Raw genomic sequence first — 22,564 nt, 5'->3', positions numbered from 1 at the left:
GGATGTGCTACCTGTCCCAGACCTGCTGTTTTCAACTCTCTAGAGACAGCAGGAGTGGTAGAGATACTCTGAATGATTCGCTATGAAAAGCCAACTGACATTTACTCTTGAGGTGCTGACTTGTTGCACCTTCGACAACTACTGTGATTATTATTATTTGACCATGCTGGTCATTTATGAACATTTGAACATCTTGGCCATGTTCTGTTATAATCTCCACCTGGCACAGCCAGAAGAGGACTGGCCACCCCTCATAGCCTGGTTTCTCTCTAGGTTTCTTCCTAGGTTTTGGCCTTTCAAGGGAGTTTTTCCTAGCCACCGTGCTTCTACACCTGCATTGCTTGCTGTTTGGGGTTTTAGGCTGGGTTTCTGTACAGCACTTTGAGATATCAGCTGATATCGGCGTAGTTTGATCTGGTTCACATGGGGAGGTGAGGGCTATATAAATAAATTTGATTTGATTTGAACACTGAGGCTGTACCCGCATTAAGTTACAGTTTTAACAGTGGCCAAGTAGGCTGCTGTGGCTATTTGATCATAATGTAGGTCTACCAGAGTGGCTTACAATCAAAAACAATGGAGAAAACTCATCCCATAACATTTTAACATGGAAATAGCTGTTCTATCATTCAGTCTACAGAAGCAGCCAATGTGTGTTCAATGTAGACCTACATTCCATGAGACTTTAAAAAGAAAACATGTAGAGCTTGACATTAACCTATTTATCCACGTGTCCTTCAGACAAGGAGGTGACTGAAAATGTTGTTGTGTTGTTTGATGGAATAAACCACTTTACAAAATACAATTAATTGTTATTTCCCTACCATTATTACAGAGAATCTGAAAAAGTATGCTACCCTCTGCCTATTGGCTATTCAAGCCTGTCTCAAAAACAGCACTTCCCCTTTAAGACAAAAAAAAACTCTTGAGCTGACTTGCTTTTCAAAGATGTCTCGAAATGCACAGGTTTTGTGACCTTGTAGGAAGCAATCACTCCCCTATTGCTGACTACAAAATATCTATAACTGGGTTAATAACTCAATATCAAAGGATATGATCAAAATGTGCACATGTGGCTACATGCAGCTCTTGCTTTGATCTCAAAACAAGCGCATCTACTCACGACCACAGCTGTAAACACAGTCCAGTTGAAAATAAATGGCACATATCCATATATGGCTATGGTCTATTTGCATACAGACCTACTGCAGCTCTGATTGGTTATGCCGCACCGGCCTGTGTAGAGTACGGGCTGAGTCCTGTATTTGTATTTACTATGGATACCCATTAGTTCCTGCCAACGCAGCAGCTACTCTTCCTGCGGTCCAACAAAATGAAGGCAGTTTATACAATTGTAAAAACATTACAATAGATTCACAGATTTCACAACACACTGTGTGCACTCAAGCCCCTGCTCCACCACTACCACATATCTACACTACTAAATCCATGTGTACACGTGTGTATAGTGCGTATGTTATCGTGTGTGCATGTGTCTGTGCCTATGTTTGTGTTGCTTCACAGTCTCCGCCGTTCCATAAGGTGTATTTTTATTTGTTTTTTAAATCAAATGTTACTGCTTGCATCAGTTACTTGATGTGGAATAGAGTTCCATGTAGTCATGGCTCTATGTAGTACTGTGCACCTCCCAGTCTGTTCTGGACTTGGGGACTGTGAAGAGACCTCTGGTGGCATGTCTTGTGGGGTATGCATGGGTGTCCGAGCTGTGTGCCAGTAGTTCAAACAGACAGCTCGGTGCATTCAACATGTCAACACCTCTCATAAATACAGCGAGTGATGAAGTCAATCTCTCCTCCACTTTGAACCAGGAGAGATTGACATGCAAATTATTAATATTAGCTCTCTGTGTACCTCCAAGAGCCAGCCGTGCTGCCCTGTTCTAAGCCAATTTCAATTTTCCTAAGTCCCTTTTTGTGGCACCTGACCGCACGAGCGAAAACTAGGGCCTGTAGGACCTGCCTTGTTGATAGTCCTGTGTTCTGCCTACAACAATCTCTGTCATAGTTAGTTTTGTTTCAGGATGTTGCATTGAAAGTGGCTAATATTGCTTTGACTCAATCACAATTGTCACAGTTAAGGGAAACGTTGATAGTGTTAACTAACAGGGAAAACAATAGAAAGTTCACATCTTGTGCTTCTCTCCATGGGATGATATTACCTCTGCGCTCTGCGTGGCTGTCCCGGGGGAGCAGCGCAGCAGTCTCTGGGCTAGGGCCCCTGCTCACAGTTTAGAGGGAACATTGCCTCAGCCTATATCTTTGGCTGCTCTGTTACTTTAACTCAGAGCTGCTCCTAATAGTAATCTATTGGAGCTCTGTAAACCAATCATGTGCCGAACTGTACAAGGAGATCTAGTCCCTCCCCCAGCCTCAACACCATATCCCCTACAATGAACAGAGCTGGGAGAGACATAGCTGGGCTCACATCGATGTACATGTATTGGATTTAGCAGTTAATTTAAGCAATTACTGGGTATTTGGTAATTGCATTGCATTCTCTTGCGATGTGTGACGGATCAAGTCCTTTATCTATTGCACGCTATTTGTGGAGATGTGGACGCTAGTCAAGATAAAGATGTTTCCATGGCTGGCGCTGTGGATATTTTTTGTCTTGTGGAATACAATAGAGGCGCAGACTCGATACACCATTCCCGAGGAACTGGACGTGGGCTCTGTTGTTGGAAATATAGCTAAGGACTTGGGCTTTGACATCTCTAAAATCTCTGATCGCAAACTGAGGATAGCCCCCGGGGCTGGTAAGCAATATTTCGCTGTGGATTTGGGAAAGGGCGAGCTCATTGTAAATGAACGGATAGACAGAGAGAGTCTGTGCGGACAAGGCGCGAGTTGTTTGTTACCTCTGCAGGTTATCATTGAGGATCCACTTCAGTTTTATCGGGTTGAGGTGGAAATACTGGATATAAATGACAACTCTCCACTTTTCATGTCAGGCGAGAACACTATAAAAGTGCCCGAATCAACTCTACTTGGTGTTCGGTTTCGTCTGGAAACGGCACAGGACCGTGACGTCGGGATAAATTATTTGCGCTCATATTCTCTGAATAAAAATGACTTCTTTGCTTTGAACGTTAAAAACAATAATGACGGCACAAAGGTTGCCGAGCTTGTTCTGGAAAAGCCTGTAGACCGGGAACAGCAGCCGGTGCACAACCTAATTCTTACTGCGGTTGATGGAGGTACTCCGCCAAGATCTGGTACCACGCATGTTACTGTGATGGTGATAGACATAAACGACAATGCGCCTAGTTTTGATCAAGACTTGTATGAAATCCAACTGAGTGAAAATGCAATACCCGGGACATTAGTATTGACTGTTAGAGCCAACGACTTGGATGAAGGCCCAAACAGTAAAATAGAGTATTCATTCGAATCGCATACAGCAGAGTCCATTCAAAAGCTATTTGTAATCAATGAAGACACAGGAGATATTACTTTATCCCACGCATTAGATTACGAAAAAAGTCCTTCATATAAATTTGATGTATGCGCTAGAGACAAAGGCACGCCATCTATGGAGGGACACAGTGGTGTCCAGGTAACTATTGTAGATGTTAATGATAACTCACCTGAGATAACCATCACCTCTTCACCCAAACCCGTTAGAGAGGATGCCCCAGTAGGTACCATGGTAGCACTAATTAGCGCAAATGATTTAGACTCCGGGGACAATGGCAAGGTCTCCCTTCGTATGTCTTCAGAGTACCCTTTCAAATTAAACCCCTCATTTGCAGATCATTACGCACTAGTGACTGATGCATCTTTAGACCGGGAGAAATATCCTGAATACCGTATTGAGCTTGAAGCAACCGATTCCGGGTCCCCACATTTGACCTCGAATAAAATAATAACAGTGGATATTTTAGATGTTAATGACAACCCTCCAGTTTTCTCACAACCTTCTTACACTGTTTACGTCAGAGAGAACAATGCTGCTGGATCAATAATGTTTTCAGTTTCCGCTTCAGATCCAGATATAGGAGAAAACGCCAAGATCTCCTATTCTATATTAGACTCTAAAGTACAAGACGTGTCTGTCTCCTCCTATATTTACATCAACTCAGATAACGGCAGCATCTACAGCATGCACTCGTTTGACTATGAGAAACTGAAGGTGTTTCAGATACAGGTGCAGGCAAAGGACCACGGCTCTCCGTCTCTGAGCAGCAACGTCACGGTTCATGTTTTTATCCTGGACCAGAACGACAATGCCCCCGCTGTTATTTACCCTTCCGCTGTCATGGGCTCTGTCTCCCATCAGAAGATGCCCCGGTCCGCTAAAGCAGGCCACCTGACCACTAAGATATCGGCAGTGGACGCAGACTCGGGCCATAACGCCTGGATTTCCTATAGGCTGGTGGAGGCCACAGACTCGTCTCTGTTCAGTGTGAATCTTTACACAGGGGAGGTGAGGACTAAACGCGCTGTTTCAGAGCAGGATGACTCCTCTCAGAGGCTGCTTATAGAGATACAGGACAATGGGGAGCCGGTCCAGTCCGCCACAGTCACAGTCAACATACTGTTAGAGGACGGGCTCCACGAGCCCATCTCGGACTTCCGCCAGAAAACAGCAGAGCCCAGCAAGAGAAACAGTAAAATCACCTTTTATTTGATCATCTCTCTGGCCTCAGTGTCCGTTTTGTCTTTGTTGACTTTCCTCATCTTAGTGGTGAAGTGCGTTAGAAACAGTAGGAGCAGCTCGAGTTGCTGTATCAGACGGGCTGATTCTGACGGATACAAGAATCCAAACAGAAACCTGCAGCTCCAGCTCAACACTGACGGCCCTATTAAGTATGTGGAGGTCCTGGGAGGGGACATGTTGTCTCAGAGCCAGTCCTTCAGGTCGTGTCTCTCTCCAGTGTCCGAGTTCAGTGATTTCACCCTCGTTAAACCCAGCAGCACCACTGACTTTAAGGACATGATAAACGTGCTTGATGCGTCTTTACCGGACAGCGCGTGGACGTTCGAGAGCCAACAGGTATGTTTTTATTACCACAGGATTATATCGTTCTTCATTTATGACTGTATCTACTGGAACTGGCTTTTACCACTTCTATTCATTCGATTCTATATAATTGGTTTGTTTTGCATTCAGTCTTTATGACAGCGTTTAAAGCTCGAATAATGTATAAATAAATAAAAAGTTTAACAATTTGTTTAGACCAAGAACTCTACTCCAAATTTGTTTAGACCAAGAACTCTACTCCATGATAATTGAATTATACATTTGACATGTTTAGGCACTTAAAAATCTTTTGCATTGGATGCTTCTCAATCCAACACATCCGCTGATGCCGCACTTCCGCATATGCGGTGAAACGTGACAGAGCTAGAGCACTGCTAGTCAGACCATGAGACATCCCGAAAATCGGTCTTCTGTCAAAATTGTCTGTAGCGTCCAAACGGTTTGGCTGCAAACTATTATCACCCCTCTATGGAAAGATGAGACTTCCACTGACTTTAAGGACATTATAATCGTGCTTGATGCATCTTTACCTGACAGTGCATGGACGTTCGAGAGCCAACAGGTCAGCCATAGTAAAAGCGTTAATTTGAGTGACATAATATCACTGGAAATAATTATGAGTAGGAACTGCATGGCTTCAATGCTATTTTTGCTCACCATAAATGTGAAGCATAATTTTAAGTGAAAATAACATAAACTATGTTTTTTTCACACCACACAGTCAGTTCCCTTCTTTCCCCGCAGGGTTGTGTTTTCCACCAGGCCTGCATGCTATTTGCGCAGTCGAAGCTATCATTTTTGCTTTAGCCCATTTCTTTACTAGAACGTCACAAACACATAAATCCCATCGAGTTTTAAAGAACCTCAACATTTCATAGGTTCGTGGAAATTACGTATTTTTATGCTATTTATGAATGCAAGTTTTATACTCAAATAAACAAAACAAGTATATCTGTGACATAAATGAGGAGTAATTAATGACCATGCATATGCTCCCAGGAACTGGTCTCTTTGTTCTCTTCCACGCGCGCAGAGAAGGGTTGTACATTTCAGCACCATGGACAGTGACACGCGCTCTCCACTGGCGCCGAAACCGTCAGCGTTCTGTTTTGTTGCTGCATCATGTCCCACACATCTACTGGACATATGTACACTTTAAGTCAATTTAACACGGTTTACTTTGACCTCAGATAAAGGGCTATTACTTTTATCATCACTGTCATTATTTCATAACCATTCGTGCAATGGGGAAAGCAGGAATTTTGTATTACCTCATGATTATATTTCCATTTCTTCATGAAATATGATCTGATGTGTCAACAGGTTTACAACGCATACTCCCACAGCAGAAAGCTGGCTTTAAGAGCTACTCTGTTTTCAATTGGTTTATATAGTGCTGCGCTGTGCACCAATAGCATGCTTAACTGTACAAAGAGATCTACTCCCTCCTCCAGCCACAGCACAGTAGCCCACAATGCACAGAGCTGGGAGAGACGGAGCTGTGCTCAGCCATTCATTCACAATGGAATTAGATACTTGGTTAAAAAAGGAGAGGTGATCAATAACAATTTCGTTGGAATATTTTATTTTAAGCATGTTTTCCACATGTTATTTATTCGGGATATAGCAACATGAAGAAATTGAGCTTGAAGGAGAGAACGTGCCTCAGTGATTGGAGAGGACTAATGCGATGGCTGTTGTGTTTCTTTTTGTCTTGGAATACAGCAGGAGCCGAGATTCGTTATACAGTTCCAGAGGAATTGAGCTTGGGATCCGTGGTTGGAAATATAGCAAAAGATCTGGGTTTGGAAGTATCAGAGATTTCTTTTCGTGAAATGAGGATAGCGTCTGTGGCTGGTAAGCAGTATTTCAGTGTGGATGTAGGTAAGGGCGAGCTAGTCGTCAGCGGTAGAATTGACAGAGAAAGTCTGTGCGGACAAAGCGCCAGTTGTCTCTTGCCATTAGAAGTCATCATTGAGAACCCTCTGCAGCTTCACAGAGTGGAAGTTGACATTCAGGATATAAATGACAATGCTCCTCATTTTCAATCCTCGGAGCGCACATTGAAAATTGCAGAATCCACTGCCCCAGGTATGCGATTTTCTTTGGAGAGCGCGCAGGATCCTGACGTTGGCGATAATTCTTTAAAATCGTATACTCTCAGCAAAAACGAACATTTCAGCTTGGAAATAAAGGATCAAGATGACGGAAGAAAAGTTCCGGAATTATGTCTGGAGAAAGCTTTGGACCGAGAGACTAAGGCTCGACATCAGCTGTTGTTAACCGCCCTGGATGGTGGCTCTCCAGTTAGATCTGGGACCTCACAGATTATAATTATTGTCTTAGATAACAACGATAACAACCCCATATTCAAACATCCGTTAGGCAAAGTATCTCTAAACGAAAACACTCCACAGGGCACGTCTTTCCTGAAGGTCGAGGCAAACGATTTGGACGATGGCCCAAATGGAGAGATCGAATACTCTTTTGGTGACCATACTGCACAGTCTGTAAAGACTTTGTTTGAAATTGATCCAAAAACGGGGGAAATGTATTTGAAGGGTTCGCTGGATTACGAGAGCACTCCCTCGTACCGAATCGAAATTATTGCTAAAGACAAAGGCATGCCTGAGATGGAAGGACAGTGCAACGTTCAGATTGATGTCATAGATGTCAATGATAACTCTCCCCAAATTAGCCTCACATCTAAACCAAGCCCAGTGCGCGAGAACGCACCCAAAGGGACTGTAGTGGCTTTGATTAGTGCACGGGACCCTGACTCTGGAGACAATGGAAAGGTGACACTACAAATCCCACCAAGCTATCCTTTTACATTGGAACCTTCCATCTCCAATCATTACGCACTAGTCACCAATGGTGTTCTGGACCGTGAGACGTTCCCAGAGTATAGCATTGAGATAACGGCTACTGATGCGGGCTCCCCCCCTCTCACCAGCAAGAAAACCATCCCAGTCCGTATTTTGGATGTAAATGACAATCCACCTAGGTTTCCAGACACTGCGTACACTGTGTACATCAATGAGAATAACACACCTGGTTATATTATTTGCTCCGTGTCCGCATTGGATATGGATTTTGGAGATAACGCCAAGATCTCCTATTCTATATTAGACTCTAAAGTACAAGACGTGTCTGTCTCCTCCTATATTTACATCAACTCAGATAACGGCAGCATCTACAGCATGCACTCGTTTGACTATGAGAAACTGAAGGTGTTTCAGATACAGGTGCAGGCAAAGGACCACGGCTCTCCGTCTCTGAGCAGCAACGTCACGGTTCATGTTTTTATCCTGGACCAGAACGACAATGCCCCCGCTGTTATTTACCCTTCCGCTGTCATGGGCTCTGTCTCCCATCAGAAGATGCCCCGGTCCGCTAAAGCAGGCCACCTCACCACTAAGATATCGGCAGTGGACGCAGACTCGGGCCATAACGCCTGGATTTCCTATAGGCTGGTGGAGGCCACAGACTCGTCTCTGTTCAGTGTGAATCTTTACACGGGGGAGGTGAGGACTAAACGCGCTGTTTCAGAGCAGGATGACTCCTCTCAGAGGCTGCTTATAGAGATACAGGACAATGGGGAGCCGGTCCAGTCCGCCACAGTCACAGTCAACATACTGTTAGAGGACGGGCTCCACGAGCCCATCTCGGACTTCCGCCAGAAAACAGCAGAGCCCAGCAAGAGAAACAGTAAAATCACCTTTTATTTGATAATCTCTCTGGCCTCAGTGTCCGTTTTGTCTTTGTTGACTTTCCTCATCTTAGTGGTGAAGTGCGTTAGAAACAGTAGGAGCAGCTCGAGTTGCTGTATCAGACGGGCTGATTCTGACGGATACAAGAATCCAAACAGAAACCTGCAGCTCCAGCTCAACACTGACGGCCCTATTAAGTATGTGGAGGTCCTGGGAGGGGACATGTTGTCTCAGAGCCAGTCCTTCAGGTCGTGTCTCTCTCCAGTGTCCGAGTTCAGTGATTTCACCCTCGTTAAGCCCAGCAGCACCACTGACTTTAAGGACATGATAAACGTGCTTGATGCATCATTACCTGATAGCACGTGGACATTCGAGAGCCAACAGGTGAGCATAGACTGACTGGTGACTGACATTCAGTCAGCACTCAACCCTCATGTGCATAATAAGAATGAGGGCAGTGCTGTGTTGTTTATTTATAAGCGGATGAATGTGGTACATAATGCCAAAGTACATTTCAAGCATTTTATTCTAAAAGTGTGCGTTTGTGATGGTATTGGCCTACAATTGCTTTAAATATTTATTAAATGACTCAGTTGACCAGCCATATGACAACTCAGTTACTTTCGTGGCAATTGTGTTATGATATATGCATTTTTTTCAGTTTCTATTCGTGAAGGCTCAGATAATTATTCTCCTGCCGGCACAAATATCGATTTACCAGATGTAGCTAAACTTTTGCATGTTTTTTTCCAGAAGTCCAAGAGGAAAAGGAAGACACCGTTGTATTGTATTATCATTATCTCCCTAATCTTTTATTTTTTATTTGGCCCTTTTCCTGTATTCCTTTACGAAAGTAACATGTGTTACTCTTAAAATCAGAACCAGTCTTTTATTGTTAGTGTGTGAGCATGTGAGTGTGTTCGTGCGTGCGTTCGCCTGCACGCGCGCGTATAGCAGATGTGACACAATGAATAGGACCCGCTTGTATTGTACTACTATTGAAGAGTTGCCTGTCTTTGTTTGGAGACGCAGGCACATCCTCTGAAAAAAGTTTCCTTTCAGTAGCTTTAGGAACTTTGCGCGTGAAGGGAGTCGGTGTTACCTTCTCCTCGCTTATTTATTTTGCAGTATGATATTTTATAGTTATTGAAGCTCTAGCAGAATTATTTTTTAACCTGTGTTGTTCAGAATAAAGTAGGATATTTTCCTGACATGAGGAGTTGAACAATGGGAGTTTTGGACACAAGGAGAAAGGCAGCGGGAAGGCCTCTGTTCTGGCTGTTTCTCTCAGCTTTATACAGAGCATCATTTTCCGCGGAACTTTCTTATTCCGTACTAGAGGAATTAAAACCGGGGGCTTTTGTCGGGGACATAGCGAAGGCCTTGGGCCTCAACATACCAATGCTTGTAAACAGAAATCCACGAGTTATGTCGGAGTCTTATGCCAAGTATTTTGACGTGAATGCGAGTGGAGTTTTAGTTGTCAGACAAACCATGGACAGAGAAAGTCTTTGTGGGTTAACTTTGACATGTTCTCTTACTGTTCAACTTGTTCTTCAGAACCCTCTGGAATTACACCGTGTTGTTGTGGAGATAGTGGACGTAAATGACAATTCTCCTCAGTTTCCATCAGGAAATATTTATCTTGAAGTGTCTGAGGCGGCCGCGCCGGGCAGTAGGTTTGGTTTGGACAGTGCGCAAGATCTATATGTAGACATCAACTCATTACGCACATTCACTCTCAGTCCTAACGACTGTTTCATATTGAAACTTGAATCAAAAAGTGATGGCAGCAAATTCCCCGAGTTATTATTGGACAAACCGCTAGACAGGGAAAAGCAGGCTGTGTTTCACCTGCTGCTTACGACTGCAGACGGCAGACAGCCACAGAAATCAGGGACTACCTCTGTTGTTATTGATATACTAGATGTCAATGATAATGCCCCGGTATTTGACCAACCAATTAAAACTGTTAGTTTGTTTGAAAACTCTCCACAGGGCACTTTAGTGACTAAACTCAATGCATCGGATGCTGATTATGGTCATAATGGAAAGATATCTTACCTCTTCAGTAAGTACACCTCAGAAACAGCGCTGAAACTTTTCACTGTGGATCCCAAAAGTGGAGAAATCCGAGTGAAAGGGGAGGTTGATTATGAAATGTCGGACATTTATGACATCACTGTGCAAGCCAGGGATAGAGGGACCCCTGCCATGGAGTGCTCCTGCCACATTAAAATCAAAATAATAGACGTGAACGACAACAGCCCGAAGATCATCATAAACTCACTATCTAAAATGATCCAGGAGGATGTGGAATCAGGCACTGTTATAGCTCTGATAAGTGTCAGGGACATGGACGCTGGTAGAAACGGGGAGGTTAACGTCCACATCCCACCTGGGCTGCCATTTAGGTTGATATCCCCCTTTGAGGAGCACTATACCCTGATGACAGACGGCCCTTTGGACCTAGAGGCTGTGTCTGAATACACCATCACCGTGACAGCCACAGACTCCGGCTCTCCCCCTCGCTCTGCACAACAGTTCTTTGTGATCACTCTTTCAGATGTAAATGACAACGCCCCCCTCTTCTCCCAGTCCTCCTACTCTGTTGATATAGTGGAGAACAATGCCCCTGGTGCGCTCATTCTGACTGTGTCTGCGTTCGACCAGGACCTGGGCCAGAACGCTCACCTCTCCTTCACCGTCCTGGAGAGTGAGGTGCAGGGCTCGCCTGTGTCCTCTTTTGTCTACATAAACTCTGAGAACGGGAACCTGTATGCAGTGCGAGCCCTCGACCACGAGCAGATGAATGTGTTCTGGGTGCAGGTGCAAGTCAGGGATGCGGGGACACCTGTACAGAGCTCTAATGTGACTGTGCATGTGTTTGTGATTGATGAAAATGACCACTCTCCTGCCCTGATCTACCCCGCTCCGCCCCCAGACGGTGTGCTGCAGCTGTCTGTGCCCCGCTCGGCTAGCAAAGGCCACCTGGTCAACAGGGTGGTGTGTGTGGACCAAGACAGTGGGCACAACGCCTGGCTCTTCTACAGTCTCTCTGGGAGGGATGCAGATCTCTTTCATGTTGGGGCCCACAGCGGGGAGGTGCGAACAGCCCGTAGATTTGAGGAGGAAGATATTATGTTCACTATCATAGTGCTGGTGCAGGACAATGGTATGCCCGCTCTCTCCACCAGTGTGCCAGTCAATATTACTGTGTCTGAGAAGGGTACAGACGCGTCCTCTCAGATCAGGAGGGCTCCTTCCAGGCAACAGAGTGGGGGGTCTGGCCTCACCCTGGCTCTGATTGGCTGTCTGACCTGCGTCTCGGTTGTGTGTTTGGTGGCAATCGTTGCCATGGTGATGCGCTGGATGAGATACAGAGGATACCTGACTTGTTTGGGCCTGGGCACCAGGCAGGCCTTTCACTCCCAGTCTCATAAAGACCTCCACCTGCAGCTCAATAAAGACGGGCCTCTGCGCTACATGAAGGTGGTGGTGGGGCCTCAGGAGCCGCACACACACACCTGCAGACCTTGTTACCCCACCCTCTCCAGCAGTGACAGGGACTTTGTGTTCGTTAAGACTCCCATGATGAACCAGAACACTCTGAGTGTAACCCTCACCAACAAACACACTAGCAAAGCCAAAAAGGTGAGTTCTCTCAAAACGAATACCGTGTTAATTTAAGTTGGCAGAAGAGACAAGACCTGACTTAAACATGACTGTGTACTTGTGTTTGTGAACGCGTGTGGGTGTTTAATTGTAAAGCACTCGTGGTTACCTCTCAGGCAAGTACAGAGTGATTTAATTGTGTTGAACTCTCTGGAAACTACAGACTGTTTTGTTTGGCAGTGAACCCTATTGTCTGCCTGGGAGGAGGCTGAACATTTTATAGGACTGCAGGGGGATCCTCTCTGTAGTTGACAGGCTATTACAGTGAGAATGTTCTCACTCAACGTGTTCCTTTGCACAGTGATGGGGATGGGGAGGGACATGATGAGTAGGATGTGGGGGTATATGGCAGTACAGGTCATATAATGAGGATATTGGGGTCAGCTGTTGACCTTTGACTGCTTATTGAATGAGGTGAAGCTAATAGATTGGGGTTGTTGCCCTGAACCTATAGCCAGTAGCCACCTCTCATGACCTCACCAAACAGAGCGTCTGCCTCTCTCTCTCCCAGTCTGTCTGTGACTTATTCCTTTAGCTGGCAACACCCGGAGTCAAGGCTCAGTCATACTTAGATGGAAATAGACCTTTATAGAGAGGATAGCCTTTTAATGTATCCTGAAAGGATGCCAGAATAGTTGACCTGCTTTAACCAGACCTATATTTGTCATATCGCTGAGCATTTCTGTGTACTGAACTGTATGACTCCTTAAAGCTTCATATAAAACGACAGTAATAACTGCTGCATGGCACATCACCCTTCATAGAGAGTAGTCCAGTGTATGAGAGTATTACAGTCCTGGTCAAAGGGCTTCTCTAGGCTCCAGGCCTGGCAGTGCTCTGTCCTTGTAATCCAGCCCAGGGTTTAGAGGATCAGTGGGGCAGGGCAGGGCTGCAGATTACTGCCCCACTGACAGACTCTCTCTGACAGGCAGCACTTGCCAGTAGCACAGCCCTACTAAACCCATAGATGGATCCTGGATTTGGCTAAGGATCTAGGGTGTTGAATGAGACATATTATATCCTAATCTAAAGCAGATAAAGCTTGGGTGGACCGCTTTTTTTGTCAATATGTTGGGAGAACTCTAGTTAAAGCTTTATCATTATTAAACTTGTTTTGAAGTTGCCTGTAACAGGAGTATGTTTGATGATCCTTCCTCTCAGCGGACTCGCTCAAGCACAGCACTGACACAATAGCTTGTTCAATAATTCACACACATTCTCTCACACTGCTCTCTCACACTGCTCTCTCTATCGCTCTCTCTACCGCTCTCTCTATCGCTCTCTCTCTTTCTTACTCTCCTCTCCTCATGGCCCTGTGACATTTTCTTTCTTCATGGCCCACTGAAGGACAAAATGGTTTCCAGTGCTGATGACTGAAGATGACATGCCTCCATAGACATCAGTGGAGGAACAGCCTGTGTGTCTGCCACTACATATTCTAACAGTATATTTCCTCTCCTCTCTCTCCCTCCAGCAAAAACCACCCAACAATGACTGGCGCTTTACCCAGCAGGGACAGAGACCCGGACCCAGTGGGTAAGTGTTCAGCTCATTTAAATATACGCAGTGTATACACACACACACACACACACACACACACACACACACACACACACACACACACACACACACACACACACACACACACACACACACACACACACACACACACACACGTCTCTCATACGTATACACGTTCAGACTTGCATTTTACTTAATGTGAATTAATCATGTGTGCCTATGATATGCATTCCATTGGAAGTCCTAAAGTCTAAGGCAGTTGTGTGTTTGAACAGACAGTACAGATTGGTTCCCCACTACTCTACGCAAAGATCCAATAACACTGGCACTACTGACCGGCAGAATAATGGGTAATCTAATGGCTGTTATACAGTAGTTGTGTTAGTAGAGTCCTACTAGTAGTAGTGATTTGTCGATACTGTGATGATTGTGTAGCTGTAAGTGTACTTACAGAAGAAATCAATGAATCGCAATCCGATGGCTGTAGTGTGAGTGAGATTTGAGGTACACTGCAGTGGTAGTTGTTGATGTGACATGTGGTGCCTCAATGATTTCGCAAAAGATGCTTGGATTATCTCACAGATCTTGGTTTAACAGATTGTGGCTCTACTGGTGGAGAAACTGTTGAGCATCTGAGTGTTGTGAAGTTATTAGCCACTGATTACATACCGTATCATTCATAGAAAGTGTCATAGTAGATTCCTTAACATAAAGACAATTTCTTGTAATTTGTCATTGTACAATTCTATTTCGTGCCAGCACATAATAGAAGTTGATTCACTATGCACACTGTATATACAAAACTATGTGGACACTCCTTCAAATTAGTGGATTCGGCTATTTCAACCATACCCGTTGCTGACAGGTGTAGAAAATCGAGCACACAGCCATGCAATCTCCATAGATAACATTGGTAGCAGAATGGACTTACTGAAGATCTCAATGACTTTGAACCTGGCACCGTCATAGAATGCCACCTTTCCAAGAAGTCAGTTCGGCAAATTTCTGCCCTGCTAGAGCTGCCCCGGTCAACTGTAAGTGCTGTTATTGTGAAGTGGAAATGTCTAGGAGTAGCAACGACTCAGCCGCAAAGTGGTAGGCAACACAAGCTCACAGAACGGGACTACCGTGTGCTGAAACGCGCAGTGTGTAAAAATTGTCTGTCCTCGGTTGAAACAATTACTACCGAGTTCCAAACAGCCTTTGGAAGCAACGTCAGCACAAGAACAGTTCGTCGGGAGCTTCATGAAATGGGTTTCCATGGCCGAGCAGCCGCACACAAGCCTAAGATCACCATGCGCAATGGCAAATGTCGGCTGGAGTGGTGTAAAGCTCACCACCATTGGACTCTGGAGCAGTGGATAAGCCTTCTCTGGAGTGATGAATCACGTTTCACCATTTGGCAGTCCGATGGACAAATCTGGGTTTGGCAGATGCCAGGAGAACGCTACCTGCCCCAATGCATAGTGCCAACTGTAAAGTTTGGTGGTGGAGGAATAATGGTTTGGGGCTGTTTTTCATGATTCGGTCTAGGCCCCTTAGTTCCAGTGAAGGGAAATCTTAACGCTACAGCATACAATCGCCCAACATCAGTTCCCAGCCTCACCAATGCTCTTGTGGCTAAATGGAAGTCCCCGCAGCAATGTTCCAACATCTAGTGGAAAACCTTCCCATAAGAGTGGAGGCTGTTATACCAGAAAAGGAGGGCCCATGATTTTGGAATGAGATGTTTGACGAGCAGGTGTCCACATACTTTTGGTCATGTAGTGTAGTTCATTAGATAGAAACTGAATATGAACCTGGTCGGCTAATGAAGGAGTCCATCTGACTGGCATTGGACTGAAAGAGTGAGAGGTGATCGTCTGTGTTTCAGCACGTACAGGTACAGCACCAGCACCCAACAGAGATGGACACCGTACGGCAAGGCGAGGTAGAGTAGAGTGGCTTTGCTGACTGTGCAAGGCGGCGTCCTGCTCTCATACATGCTGGTGTCTGACAGGCTGTAGCTGTGTGTAGACAAGCTTGGCTTCTGGCTGTTGAGCGTGTGATAATCTGTACATGCTCTTGCGGTCTAGCTGTGTATTTGAAATGGGTCGAGGCTTTGTGGAGGTGTTTGTAGATGTGCAAAGCTCAGCATCGCTGCGTGGTCTGTGTTGTATACTTGGGTTTGGAGGCTTCGCTGAACTGTGTAGTTTGTCCTTTTATTCGTAGCGTAGATTTCCATGTGGTTCTGTCAGCCTGTTTCTGTCTATCTGTGTGTGTGTGTGTATGTGTGTAAACTTGCGCACGTGTGTGTGTGTTACTAACTCCCATATGGATGTAATAAACCCAACAAACTCAATGAAACATTTTGTCCACAATCCTACATTGCAGATTTGACCAGTGGCAAATGAAGGGATTGAGAAGAACAATGATAATATCTGATCAACAATCCAGTCTCTTATTGATGAAACATACAAACATTCTCTCCTCTCTCCTCATCCCCGTCTTTTCTTTCTCTTTCTCTGATAAGCCCCCCCCCCCCCCCACACACACACACACTCTAACACATAGCATGGGTACAAGGCACATAGCATCCGAACAGCATCTGAACAGCTCGTTTAGTCTCTACTCTGTGTGTGAGGTCTGCTTGCATATTATGGCTCTGTGCTAACTAGTAACATGTATAGCGCTTCCTGATCCAATGTCTTCTCCCAGCCTCCATCTCCTCTGTGCTCTGTGATGCAGGTGCTCACTCAAAATGGCTTCTGGAGGCTTGGTGTCGCCATGCTGACAATCATGATGGGAGGAGAGTGTGTGTGTGAGAGAGAGAGTGAGAGTCACGGTGAAAGAGAGAGATTTGAGTGTGTCTCTTATACTGACTCATCCCCCTCCTCTCCTGCAGAGCTGGCCCCCATCCTGAGGGGGCAGGTGGTGCTATAGTTGGAACAGGACCCTGGCCCAACCCCCCCACTGAGGCTGAACAGCTCCAGGCTCTGATGGCTGCTGCCAACGGTGAGTCTGCGGCCTACATATCCCAGAAATCCCATTTCCTTCTCTCTGTCTTCCGCTACCTCACAAGGTTACCTCCATGGATAGTTGTATGGGAGGGAGGGAAAGAGGGAAAGAGAAAGGGAAAGAGAGAGTATCTGTTCATGCATTCTAACAGACAGGGGACTGGTGACACTGAAATATCTCTGTTCTCTGTTGAGGACTGATACTGCATACAAATGGGGAGATGGAGAGCTCTCTGCCACTGGGTAGAGCTACAGAGAGAGCCCTGTTAGAGAGCAGCATCTCAGGCGCTAGATTCTTAGTGCATACGACTTGATTAGATCATAGTGGCAGTTGATAAGGAAACAGCACATCCTTCCTTTGTGTGCCCCCATTAGGACAGAGAGAGAGAGAGAGAGTCTGCCAAGTACACATGTATAGACCACAGTGTGTCTCAGCAGTCCCTGTGTGTGAATGAACCAACACATGAGGACTATGGGACACAGAGCTCTTTGTTTCAATGCTCCATAGCTGCAGTCACCCAGAAACCTGCACACTGCCTATCTCTCTATTAGTGTGCAATTAGTCAGTTTATTCCTCAATTCCAAATGATGTTTGATGATATCTGAATGTACTGCGTTTAGTTGTTTACATCTGTTCTGTGTGAGAGAGCGGAGGTTCTATATGCTGTGAGTGTGGGGGTGGAAAGGGGCTGGCTCGGAACAGTGCTGAGCTGGAGCTGCAATGCAGTGCAGAAATGATCCTCAGTTAGGAGAGTTCCTCTCTCTTCACAGCATCACAACACACCCAGCTATAACCGTTTCTCCCTCCTTCCCTTCTCTCTCTCAGAGGTGAGTGAGGCGACTGCGACCCTTGGCCCCCGCTACAATGCCCAGTTCCCCATGCAGCATGTGCCCGATTACCGCCAGAACGTCTACATCCCCGGCAGCACGGCCACCCTGACGGCCAACCCCCAGCAGATGATGCCCCAGCCGGCCCTGCAGGGCCCGCCTCAGGCCATACCCCAGGTCGACGTCCCCAACGCTGCCCAGACCCCCGCCAGCAAGAAGAAGTCCACCAAGAAGGACAAGAAGTAAGCCAAGCTAACACCAAGCCCCATCGCCACAGAAACCAAGACCCTGCCCCCCATACTGCCGAGTGTCCTCCCTCATTGGAAGCCTTGATCTTTGTTTTTTTTTCTGCTATTCATTCTGATAGTTCAATCTGATAGTCCCAGAATTTTGGATGTTTGTGAGCATATGTCACTTTGCAAATGTTTGTAATGGGCAACCGCTGTACTTCTTGCTTCTATGGTCATCACAGCTTACTTCAGGCAGAGGTTATTGGTGTGTTCTATGTGGGGTGGGAGGGGGAGGAAGATTACATTAGATTTATATTGGATCCAGATGAATTTCAGGGACCTGGAATTCATGTAGTGACCTAGCTCTGTATTATAGCGTTCTAAAGAAAATCACAAAAAAAAAGAAAAAATCTAATGGTTTGTTTTATTAAACCGTTCGATGTTTCTCTAAAATTCCAAGTAGTTCTGCTTCTTATGGTGACACGAATTACACGTACACCTTGTTAGGTTTCTTTAGAGAACTTGCTTTAGTTCTTTTTAAGGGATGAAATAGACAAGACATGCATGATTCATCCTGAAGATGAAGAACCACTGAAGATGAGCCGACACTAACATACATTTGAAAGAAAGAGGCTAGCTCTACTTCATCAGGAAAGTATGTCATGAGAATGCATACTATAGCATTAACAACTTAAAACGCCGCTAAGGTTCAACGTAGTTATATGACTAGCAAGAAAAAGAACGGATGCTGATATAATGTTTTTTACAATGGTGACCATCAAAGTATATCCAGCTGCTTTTTAAAATCTTGCCCAAGCAGGATTCTGTGGTTATTTACGTCATCTGAGCCACGATTGTCACCTTTTTCCATCATTATTGGTAGAATCCCGTAGAGTGGCATTAAAGCAGAACTTTATTCATATATTGTAACATTGTAAAGATGGATCAGTGTTTTATTAACTTAGAACCAACATTATTTAGATATTGTATCAGCGTTGTTTTAACGTTGTATCAACATTATGCCGGGCTGGCCCAGTGTGATTGGCTCTGCACTGTGGACTTCTCTAAGGCTCTTAGACAGTCCTGCGACCACGCCCCTAGGGTTGGGTGTGTGGTAAGGGCAGAGGGAGGGGAAAGGGTGGACAGTCTCTGTCCTCTTGCCACATGTACAGTATCTCTCCGGCTATGACAGCCGGTAAATGTGCTCTCATCACCTCTTCAGTTCACAGTCTTTATTCCTTAGTTCTCTAGGAGAACCTTGACCAGACCACATGTTCAGTACACTACAACTCCAGGCACTGTAGGATGTTCTGTATGGACCGTTTACAGAATCCTATGGATAAGCCTTGTTGCAGCGTTCAGGGCCATATCAGGACCATGGACAGAGACCATCTCTCTCTCCCCTCCTAGCAGCAGTCTGGGGCACAGATAATGTTTTCAGTCTATCCTTTAACCTGCCAAAACCCCAGATGCACAGACACCCTGCCCCCATGTAAATAAGACACATAGCTAGTCTGTATGAATCTTAGAGAGACACATCACTCTCTCACCACAACCACACAGCTGGCTAGTACTGGAATGTTTTGGATATTTTTCAACAAAAAAATATGTGTTTCAGATGAAATGTAGTGGTGTAGTGACTAAGAGTTGAGCTGACTGATTTAACCAAGCTGTAAATAAAACTAAAACTTTCAAAAGACAGTCGTAGCTAGAGGCTTGTGAAATTTGTCGTGCATATTTTTGTGTTTTCTCTCTATCGCATTCTTTCGTTGGTCACTCCAAACTTTAAAGTGTAACACTCAACACCTAAATGTCTTTAAAGTGTGATTCCATTTCCCTGTACCTCTTCCTGTGTTTGTGATTTTAATCAATTGTTTATGCTAATGGAATGCCACCCTTGCTCATATGGATATAAATATATATGCATCTTCTGCTGGAATAGTCCTCTGTGTTCTATTGTATTATCTTTCCTATTAAATTGCTTAGCGCTTCTCCCTGTTACACTCTTATTTTATATGCTAATATTTATATCGCTGTTTATTTGTTTGTTTTTGTTTACTCTTTGAACACTGACATTTCCAAATAAAAATGTATTCTAAAATCATGTCTTCTCCTTAAGAATTGGTTGTGTTTTACTGATGAATGGTGTTCTGTTTGCTGGCAGGAGGCAGGGGATAATCATAGCTAATGGCAGAGGCTATATTGGAGCCTGTCTGTTGGAGTTGACTGAACTGGTGCCATGGCTCTGCTAGAAGCAATCCACTCTTTGTTCAGCACAGTTTAGTCACAGACGGTGGAGTGGAGCGGGACCCTAACATTATCCCTACCCCTCACACATGCCTAGTTTTCCATGTTTATAACATGCTAAGCCTCACACATGCCTAGTTTTCCCATTTATAACATGCTAAACCTCACACACGCCGAGTTTTCCAAGTTTATAACATGCTAAACCTCACACACGCCGAGTTTTCCCCGTTTATGACATGCTAAACCTCACACACGCCTAGTTGTCCGTGTTTCTAACATGCGAAAACTCACACATCTCTCGATTTCCCCATTTCTAACGTGCTAAACCTCACACACGCCTAGTTGTCCGTGTTTATAACATGCTAAACCTCACACAAGCCTAGTTTTCCCCATTTATAACATGCTAAACCTCACGCACGCCTAGTTTTCTGTGTATATAACATGCTAAACCTCACACATGCTTAGAATTCCAAGTTTATAACAAGCTAAACCTCACACATGCCTAGATTTCCACATTTATAACATGCTAAACCTCACACACGACAAGTTATCCCCATTTATAACATGCTAAACCTCACACACGCCTAGTTTTCCCCATTTGTAACATGCTAAACCTCACACATGCCTAGTTTTCTATGTTTATAAAATGCAAAACCAAACACACGCCTAGTTTTCCACGTTTATAACATGCTAAACCTCACAAACGCCTAGTTTTCCCCATTCACAATATGCTAAACCTCACACACGCCTAGTTATCCCCATTTATAACATGCTAAACCTCACACACGCCTAGTTTTCCGTGTTTGTAACATGCTAAACCTCACACATGCCTAGATTTCCACGTTTATAACATGCTAAACCTCACACACGCCTAGTTTTCCCCATTTGTAACATGCTAAACCTCACACACGCCTAGTTTTCCATGTTTATAACATGCTAAACCTCAAACACGCCTAGTTGTCCCCATCTATAAAATGTTAAACCTCACAAATGCCTAGTTTTCCGTGTTTATAACATGCTAAACCACACACACGCCTAGTTTTCCACGTTAATAACATGCTAAACCTCACAAACGCCTAGTTTTCCCCATTCACAGTATGCTAAACCTCACACACGCCTAGTTGTCCCCATTTATAACATGCTAAACCTCACACATGCCTAGTTTTCCCCATTTATAACATGCTAAACCTCACACACGCCTAGTTTTCCGTGTTTATAACATGCTAAACCTCACACACACCTAGATATCCCCATTTATAACATGCTAAACCTCACACACGCCTACTTTTCCATGTTTATAACATGCTAAACCTCACACACGCTTAGTTTTCCCCATTTATAACATGCTAAACCTCACACACGCCTAGTTATCCCCATTTATAACGTGCTAAACCTCACACACGCCTAGTTTTCCGTGTTTATAACATGCTAAACCTCAAACACGCCTAGTTGTCCCCATCTATAAAATGTTAAACCTCACACATGCCTAGTTTTCCGTGTTTATAACATGCAAAACCACACACACGCCTAGTTTTCCACGTTTATAACATGCTAAACCTCACACACGCCTAGTTTTCCCCATTCACAATATGCTAAGCCTCACACACGCCTAGTTATCCCCATTTATAACATGCTAAACCTCACACACGCCTAGTTTTCCGTGTTTGTAACATGCTAAACCTCACACATGCCTAGATTTCCACGTTTATAACATGCTAAACCTCACACACGCCTAGTTTCCCCCATATATAACATGCTAAACCTCACACATGCCTAGTTTTCCCCATTTAAAACATGCTGAACCTCACACACGCCTGGTTTTCTGTGTTTATAACATGCTGAACCTCACACACGCCTAGTTGTCCCCGTTTATAACGTGCTAAACCTCACACACGCCTAGTTGTCCGTGTTTCTAACATGCGAAAACTCACACATCTCTCGATTTCCCCATTTCTAACGTGCTAAACCTCACACACGCCTAGTTGTCCGTGTTTATAACATGCTAAACCTCACACAAGCCTAGTTTTCCCCATTTATAACATGCTAAACCTCACGCACGCCTAGTTTTCTGTGTTTATAACATGCTAAACCTCACACATGCTTAGAATTCCAAGTTTATAACAAGCTAAACCTCACACATGCCTAGATTTCCACATTTATAACATGCTAAACCTCACACACGACAAGTTATCCCCATTTATAACATGCTAAACCTCACACACGCCTAGTTTTCCCCATTTGTAACATGCTAAACCTCACACATGCCTAGTTTTCTATGTTTATAAAATGCAAAACCAAACACACACCTAGTTTTCCACGTTTATAACATGCTAAACCTCACAAACGCCTA

At 44.7% G+C, this 22,564-nt stretch overlaps 1 protein-coding gene across 50 annotated transcripts in view; it reads left to right on the top strand.

The window, feature by feature from the left end:
• LOC106603249 (protocadherin gamma-C5) overlaps window positions 1–20,071 on the top strand; it is a 167,210-nt gene extending 147,139 nt beyond the window's left edge. For 15 of the 50 annotated variants that reach the window (XM_045716987.2, XM_045716986.2, XM_082974514.1 and 12 more), the window contains exons 2-5: window positions 13,867–13,928; window positions 15,787–15,843; window positions 16,798–16,907; window positions 17,736–20,071. In XM_045716987.2, the coding sequence (XP_045572943.2) occupies window positions 13,867–13,928; window positions 15,787–15,843; window positions 16,798–16,907; window positions 17,736–17,983 (477 nt within the window). In that variant the 3' untranslated portion in view covers window positions 17,984–20,071. Of the gene's footprint in view, window positions 1–2,411; window positions 5,017–5,661; window positions 9,102–9,146; window positions 12,372–13,866; window positions 13,929–14,188; window positions 14,264–15,786; window positions 15,844–16,797; window positions 16,908–17,735 lie in introns of those variants that run through there. The other 35 variants (XM_014196645.3, XM_045716999.2, XM_082974518.1 and 32 more) reach the window with 10 other exon arrangements.
• Window positions 20,072–22,564: the final 2,493 nt, after the last annotated feature.

Source organism: Salmo salar, chromosome 04 (assembly GCF_965601325.2).
Source record: "Salmo salar chromosome 04, fSalSal1, whole genome shotgun sequence".
NCBI lineage: Eukaryota > Metazoa > Chordata > Actinopteri > Salmoniformes > Salmonidae > Salmo > Salmo salar.
This window is presented reverse-complemented; position numbering and strand designations above follow the sequence as displayed.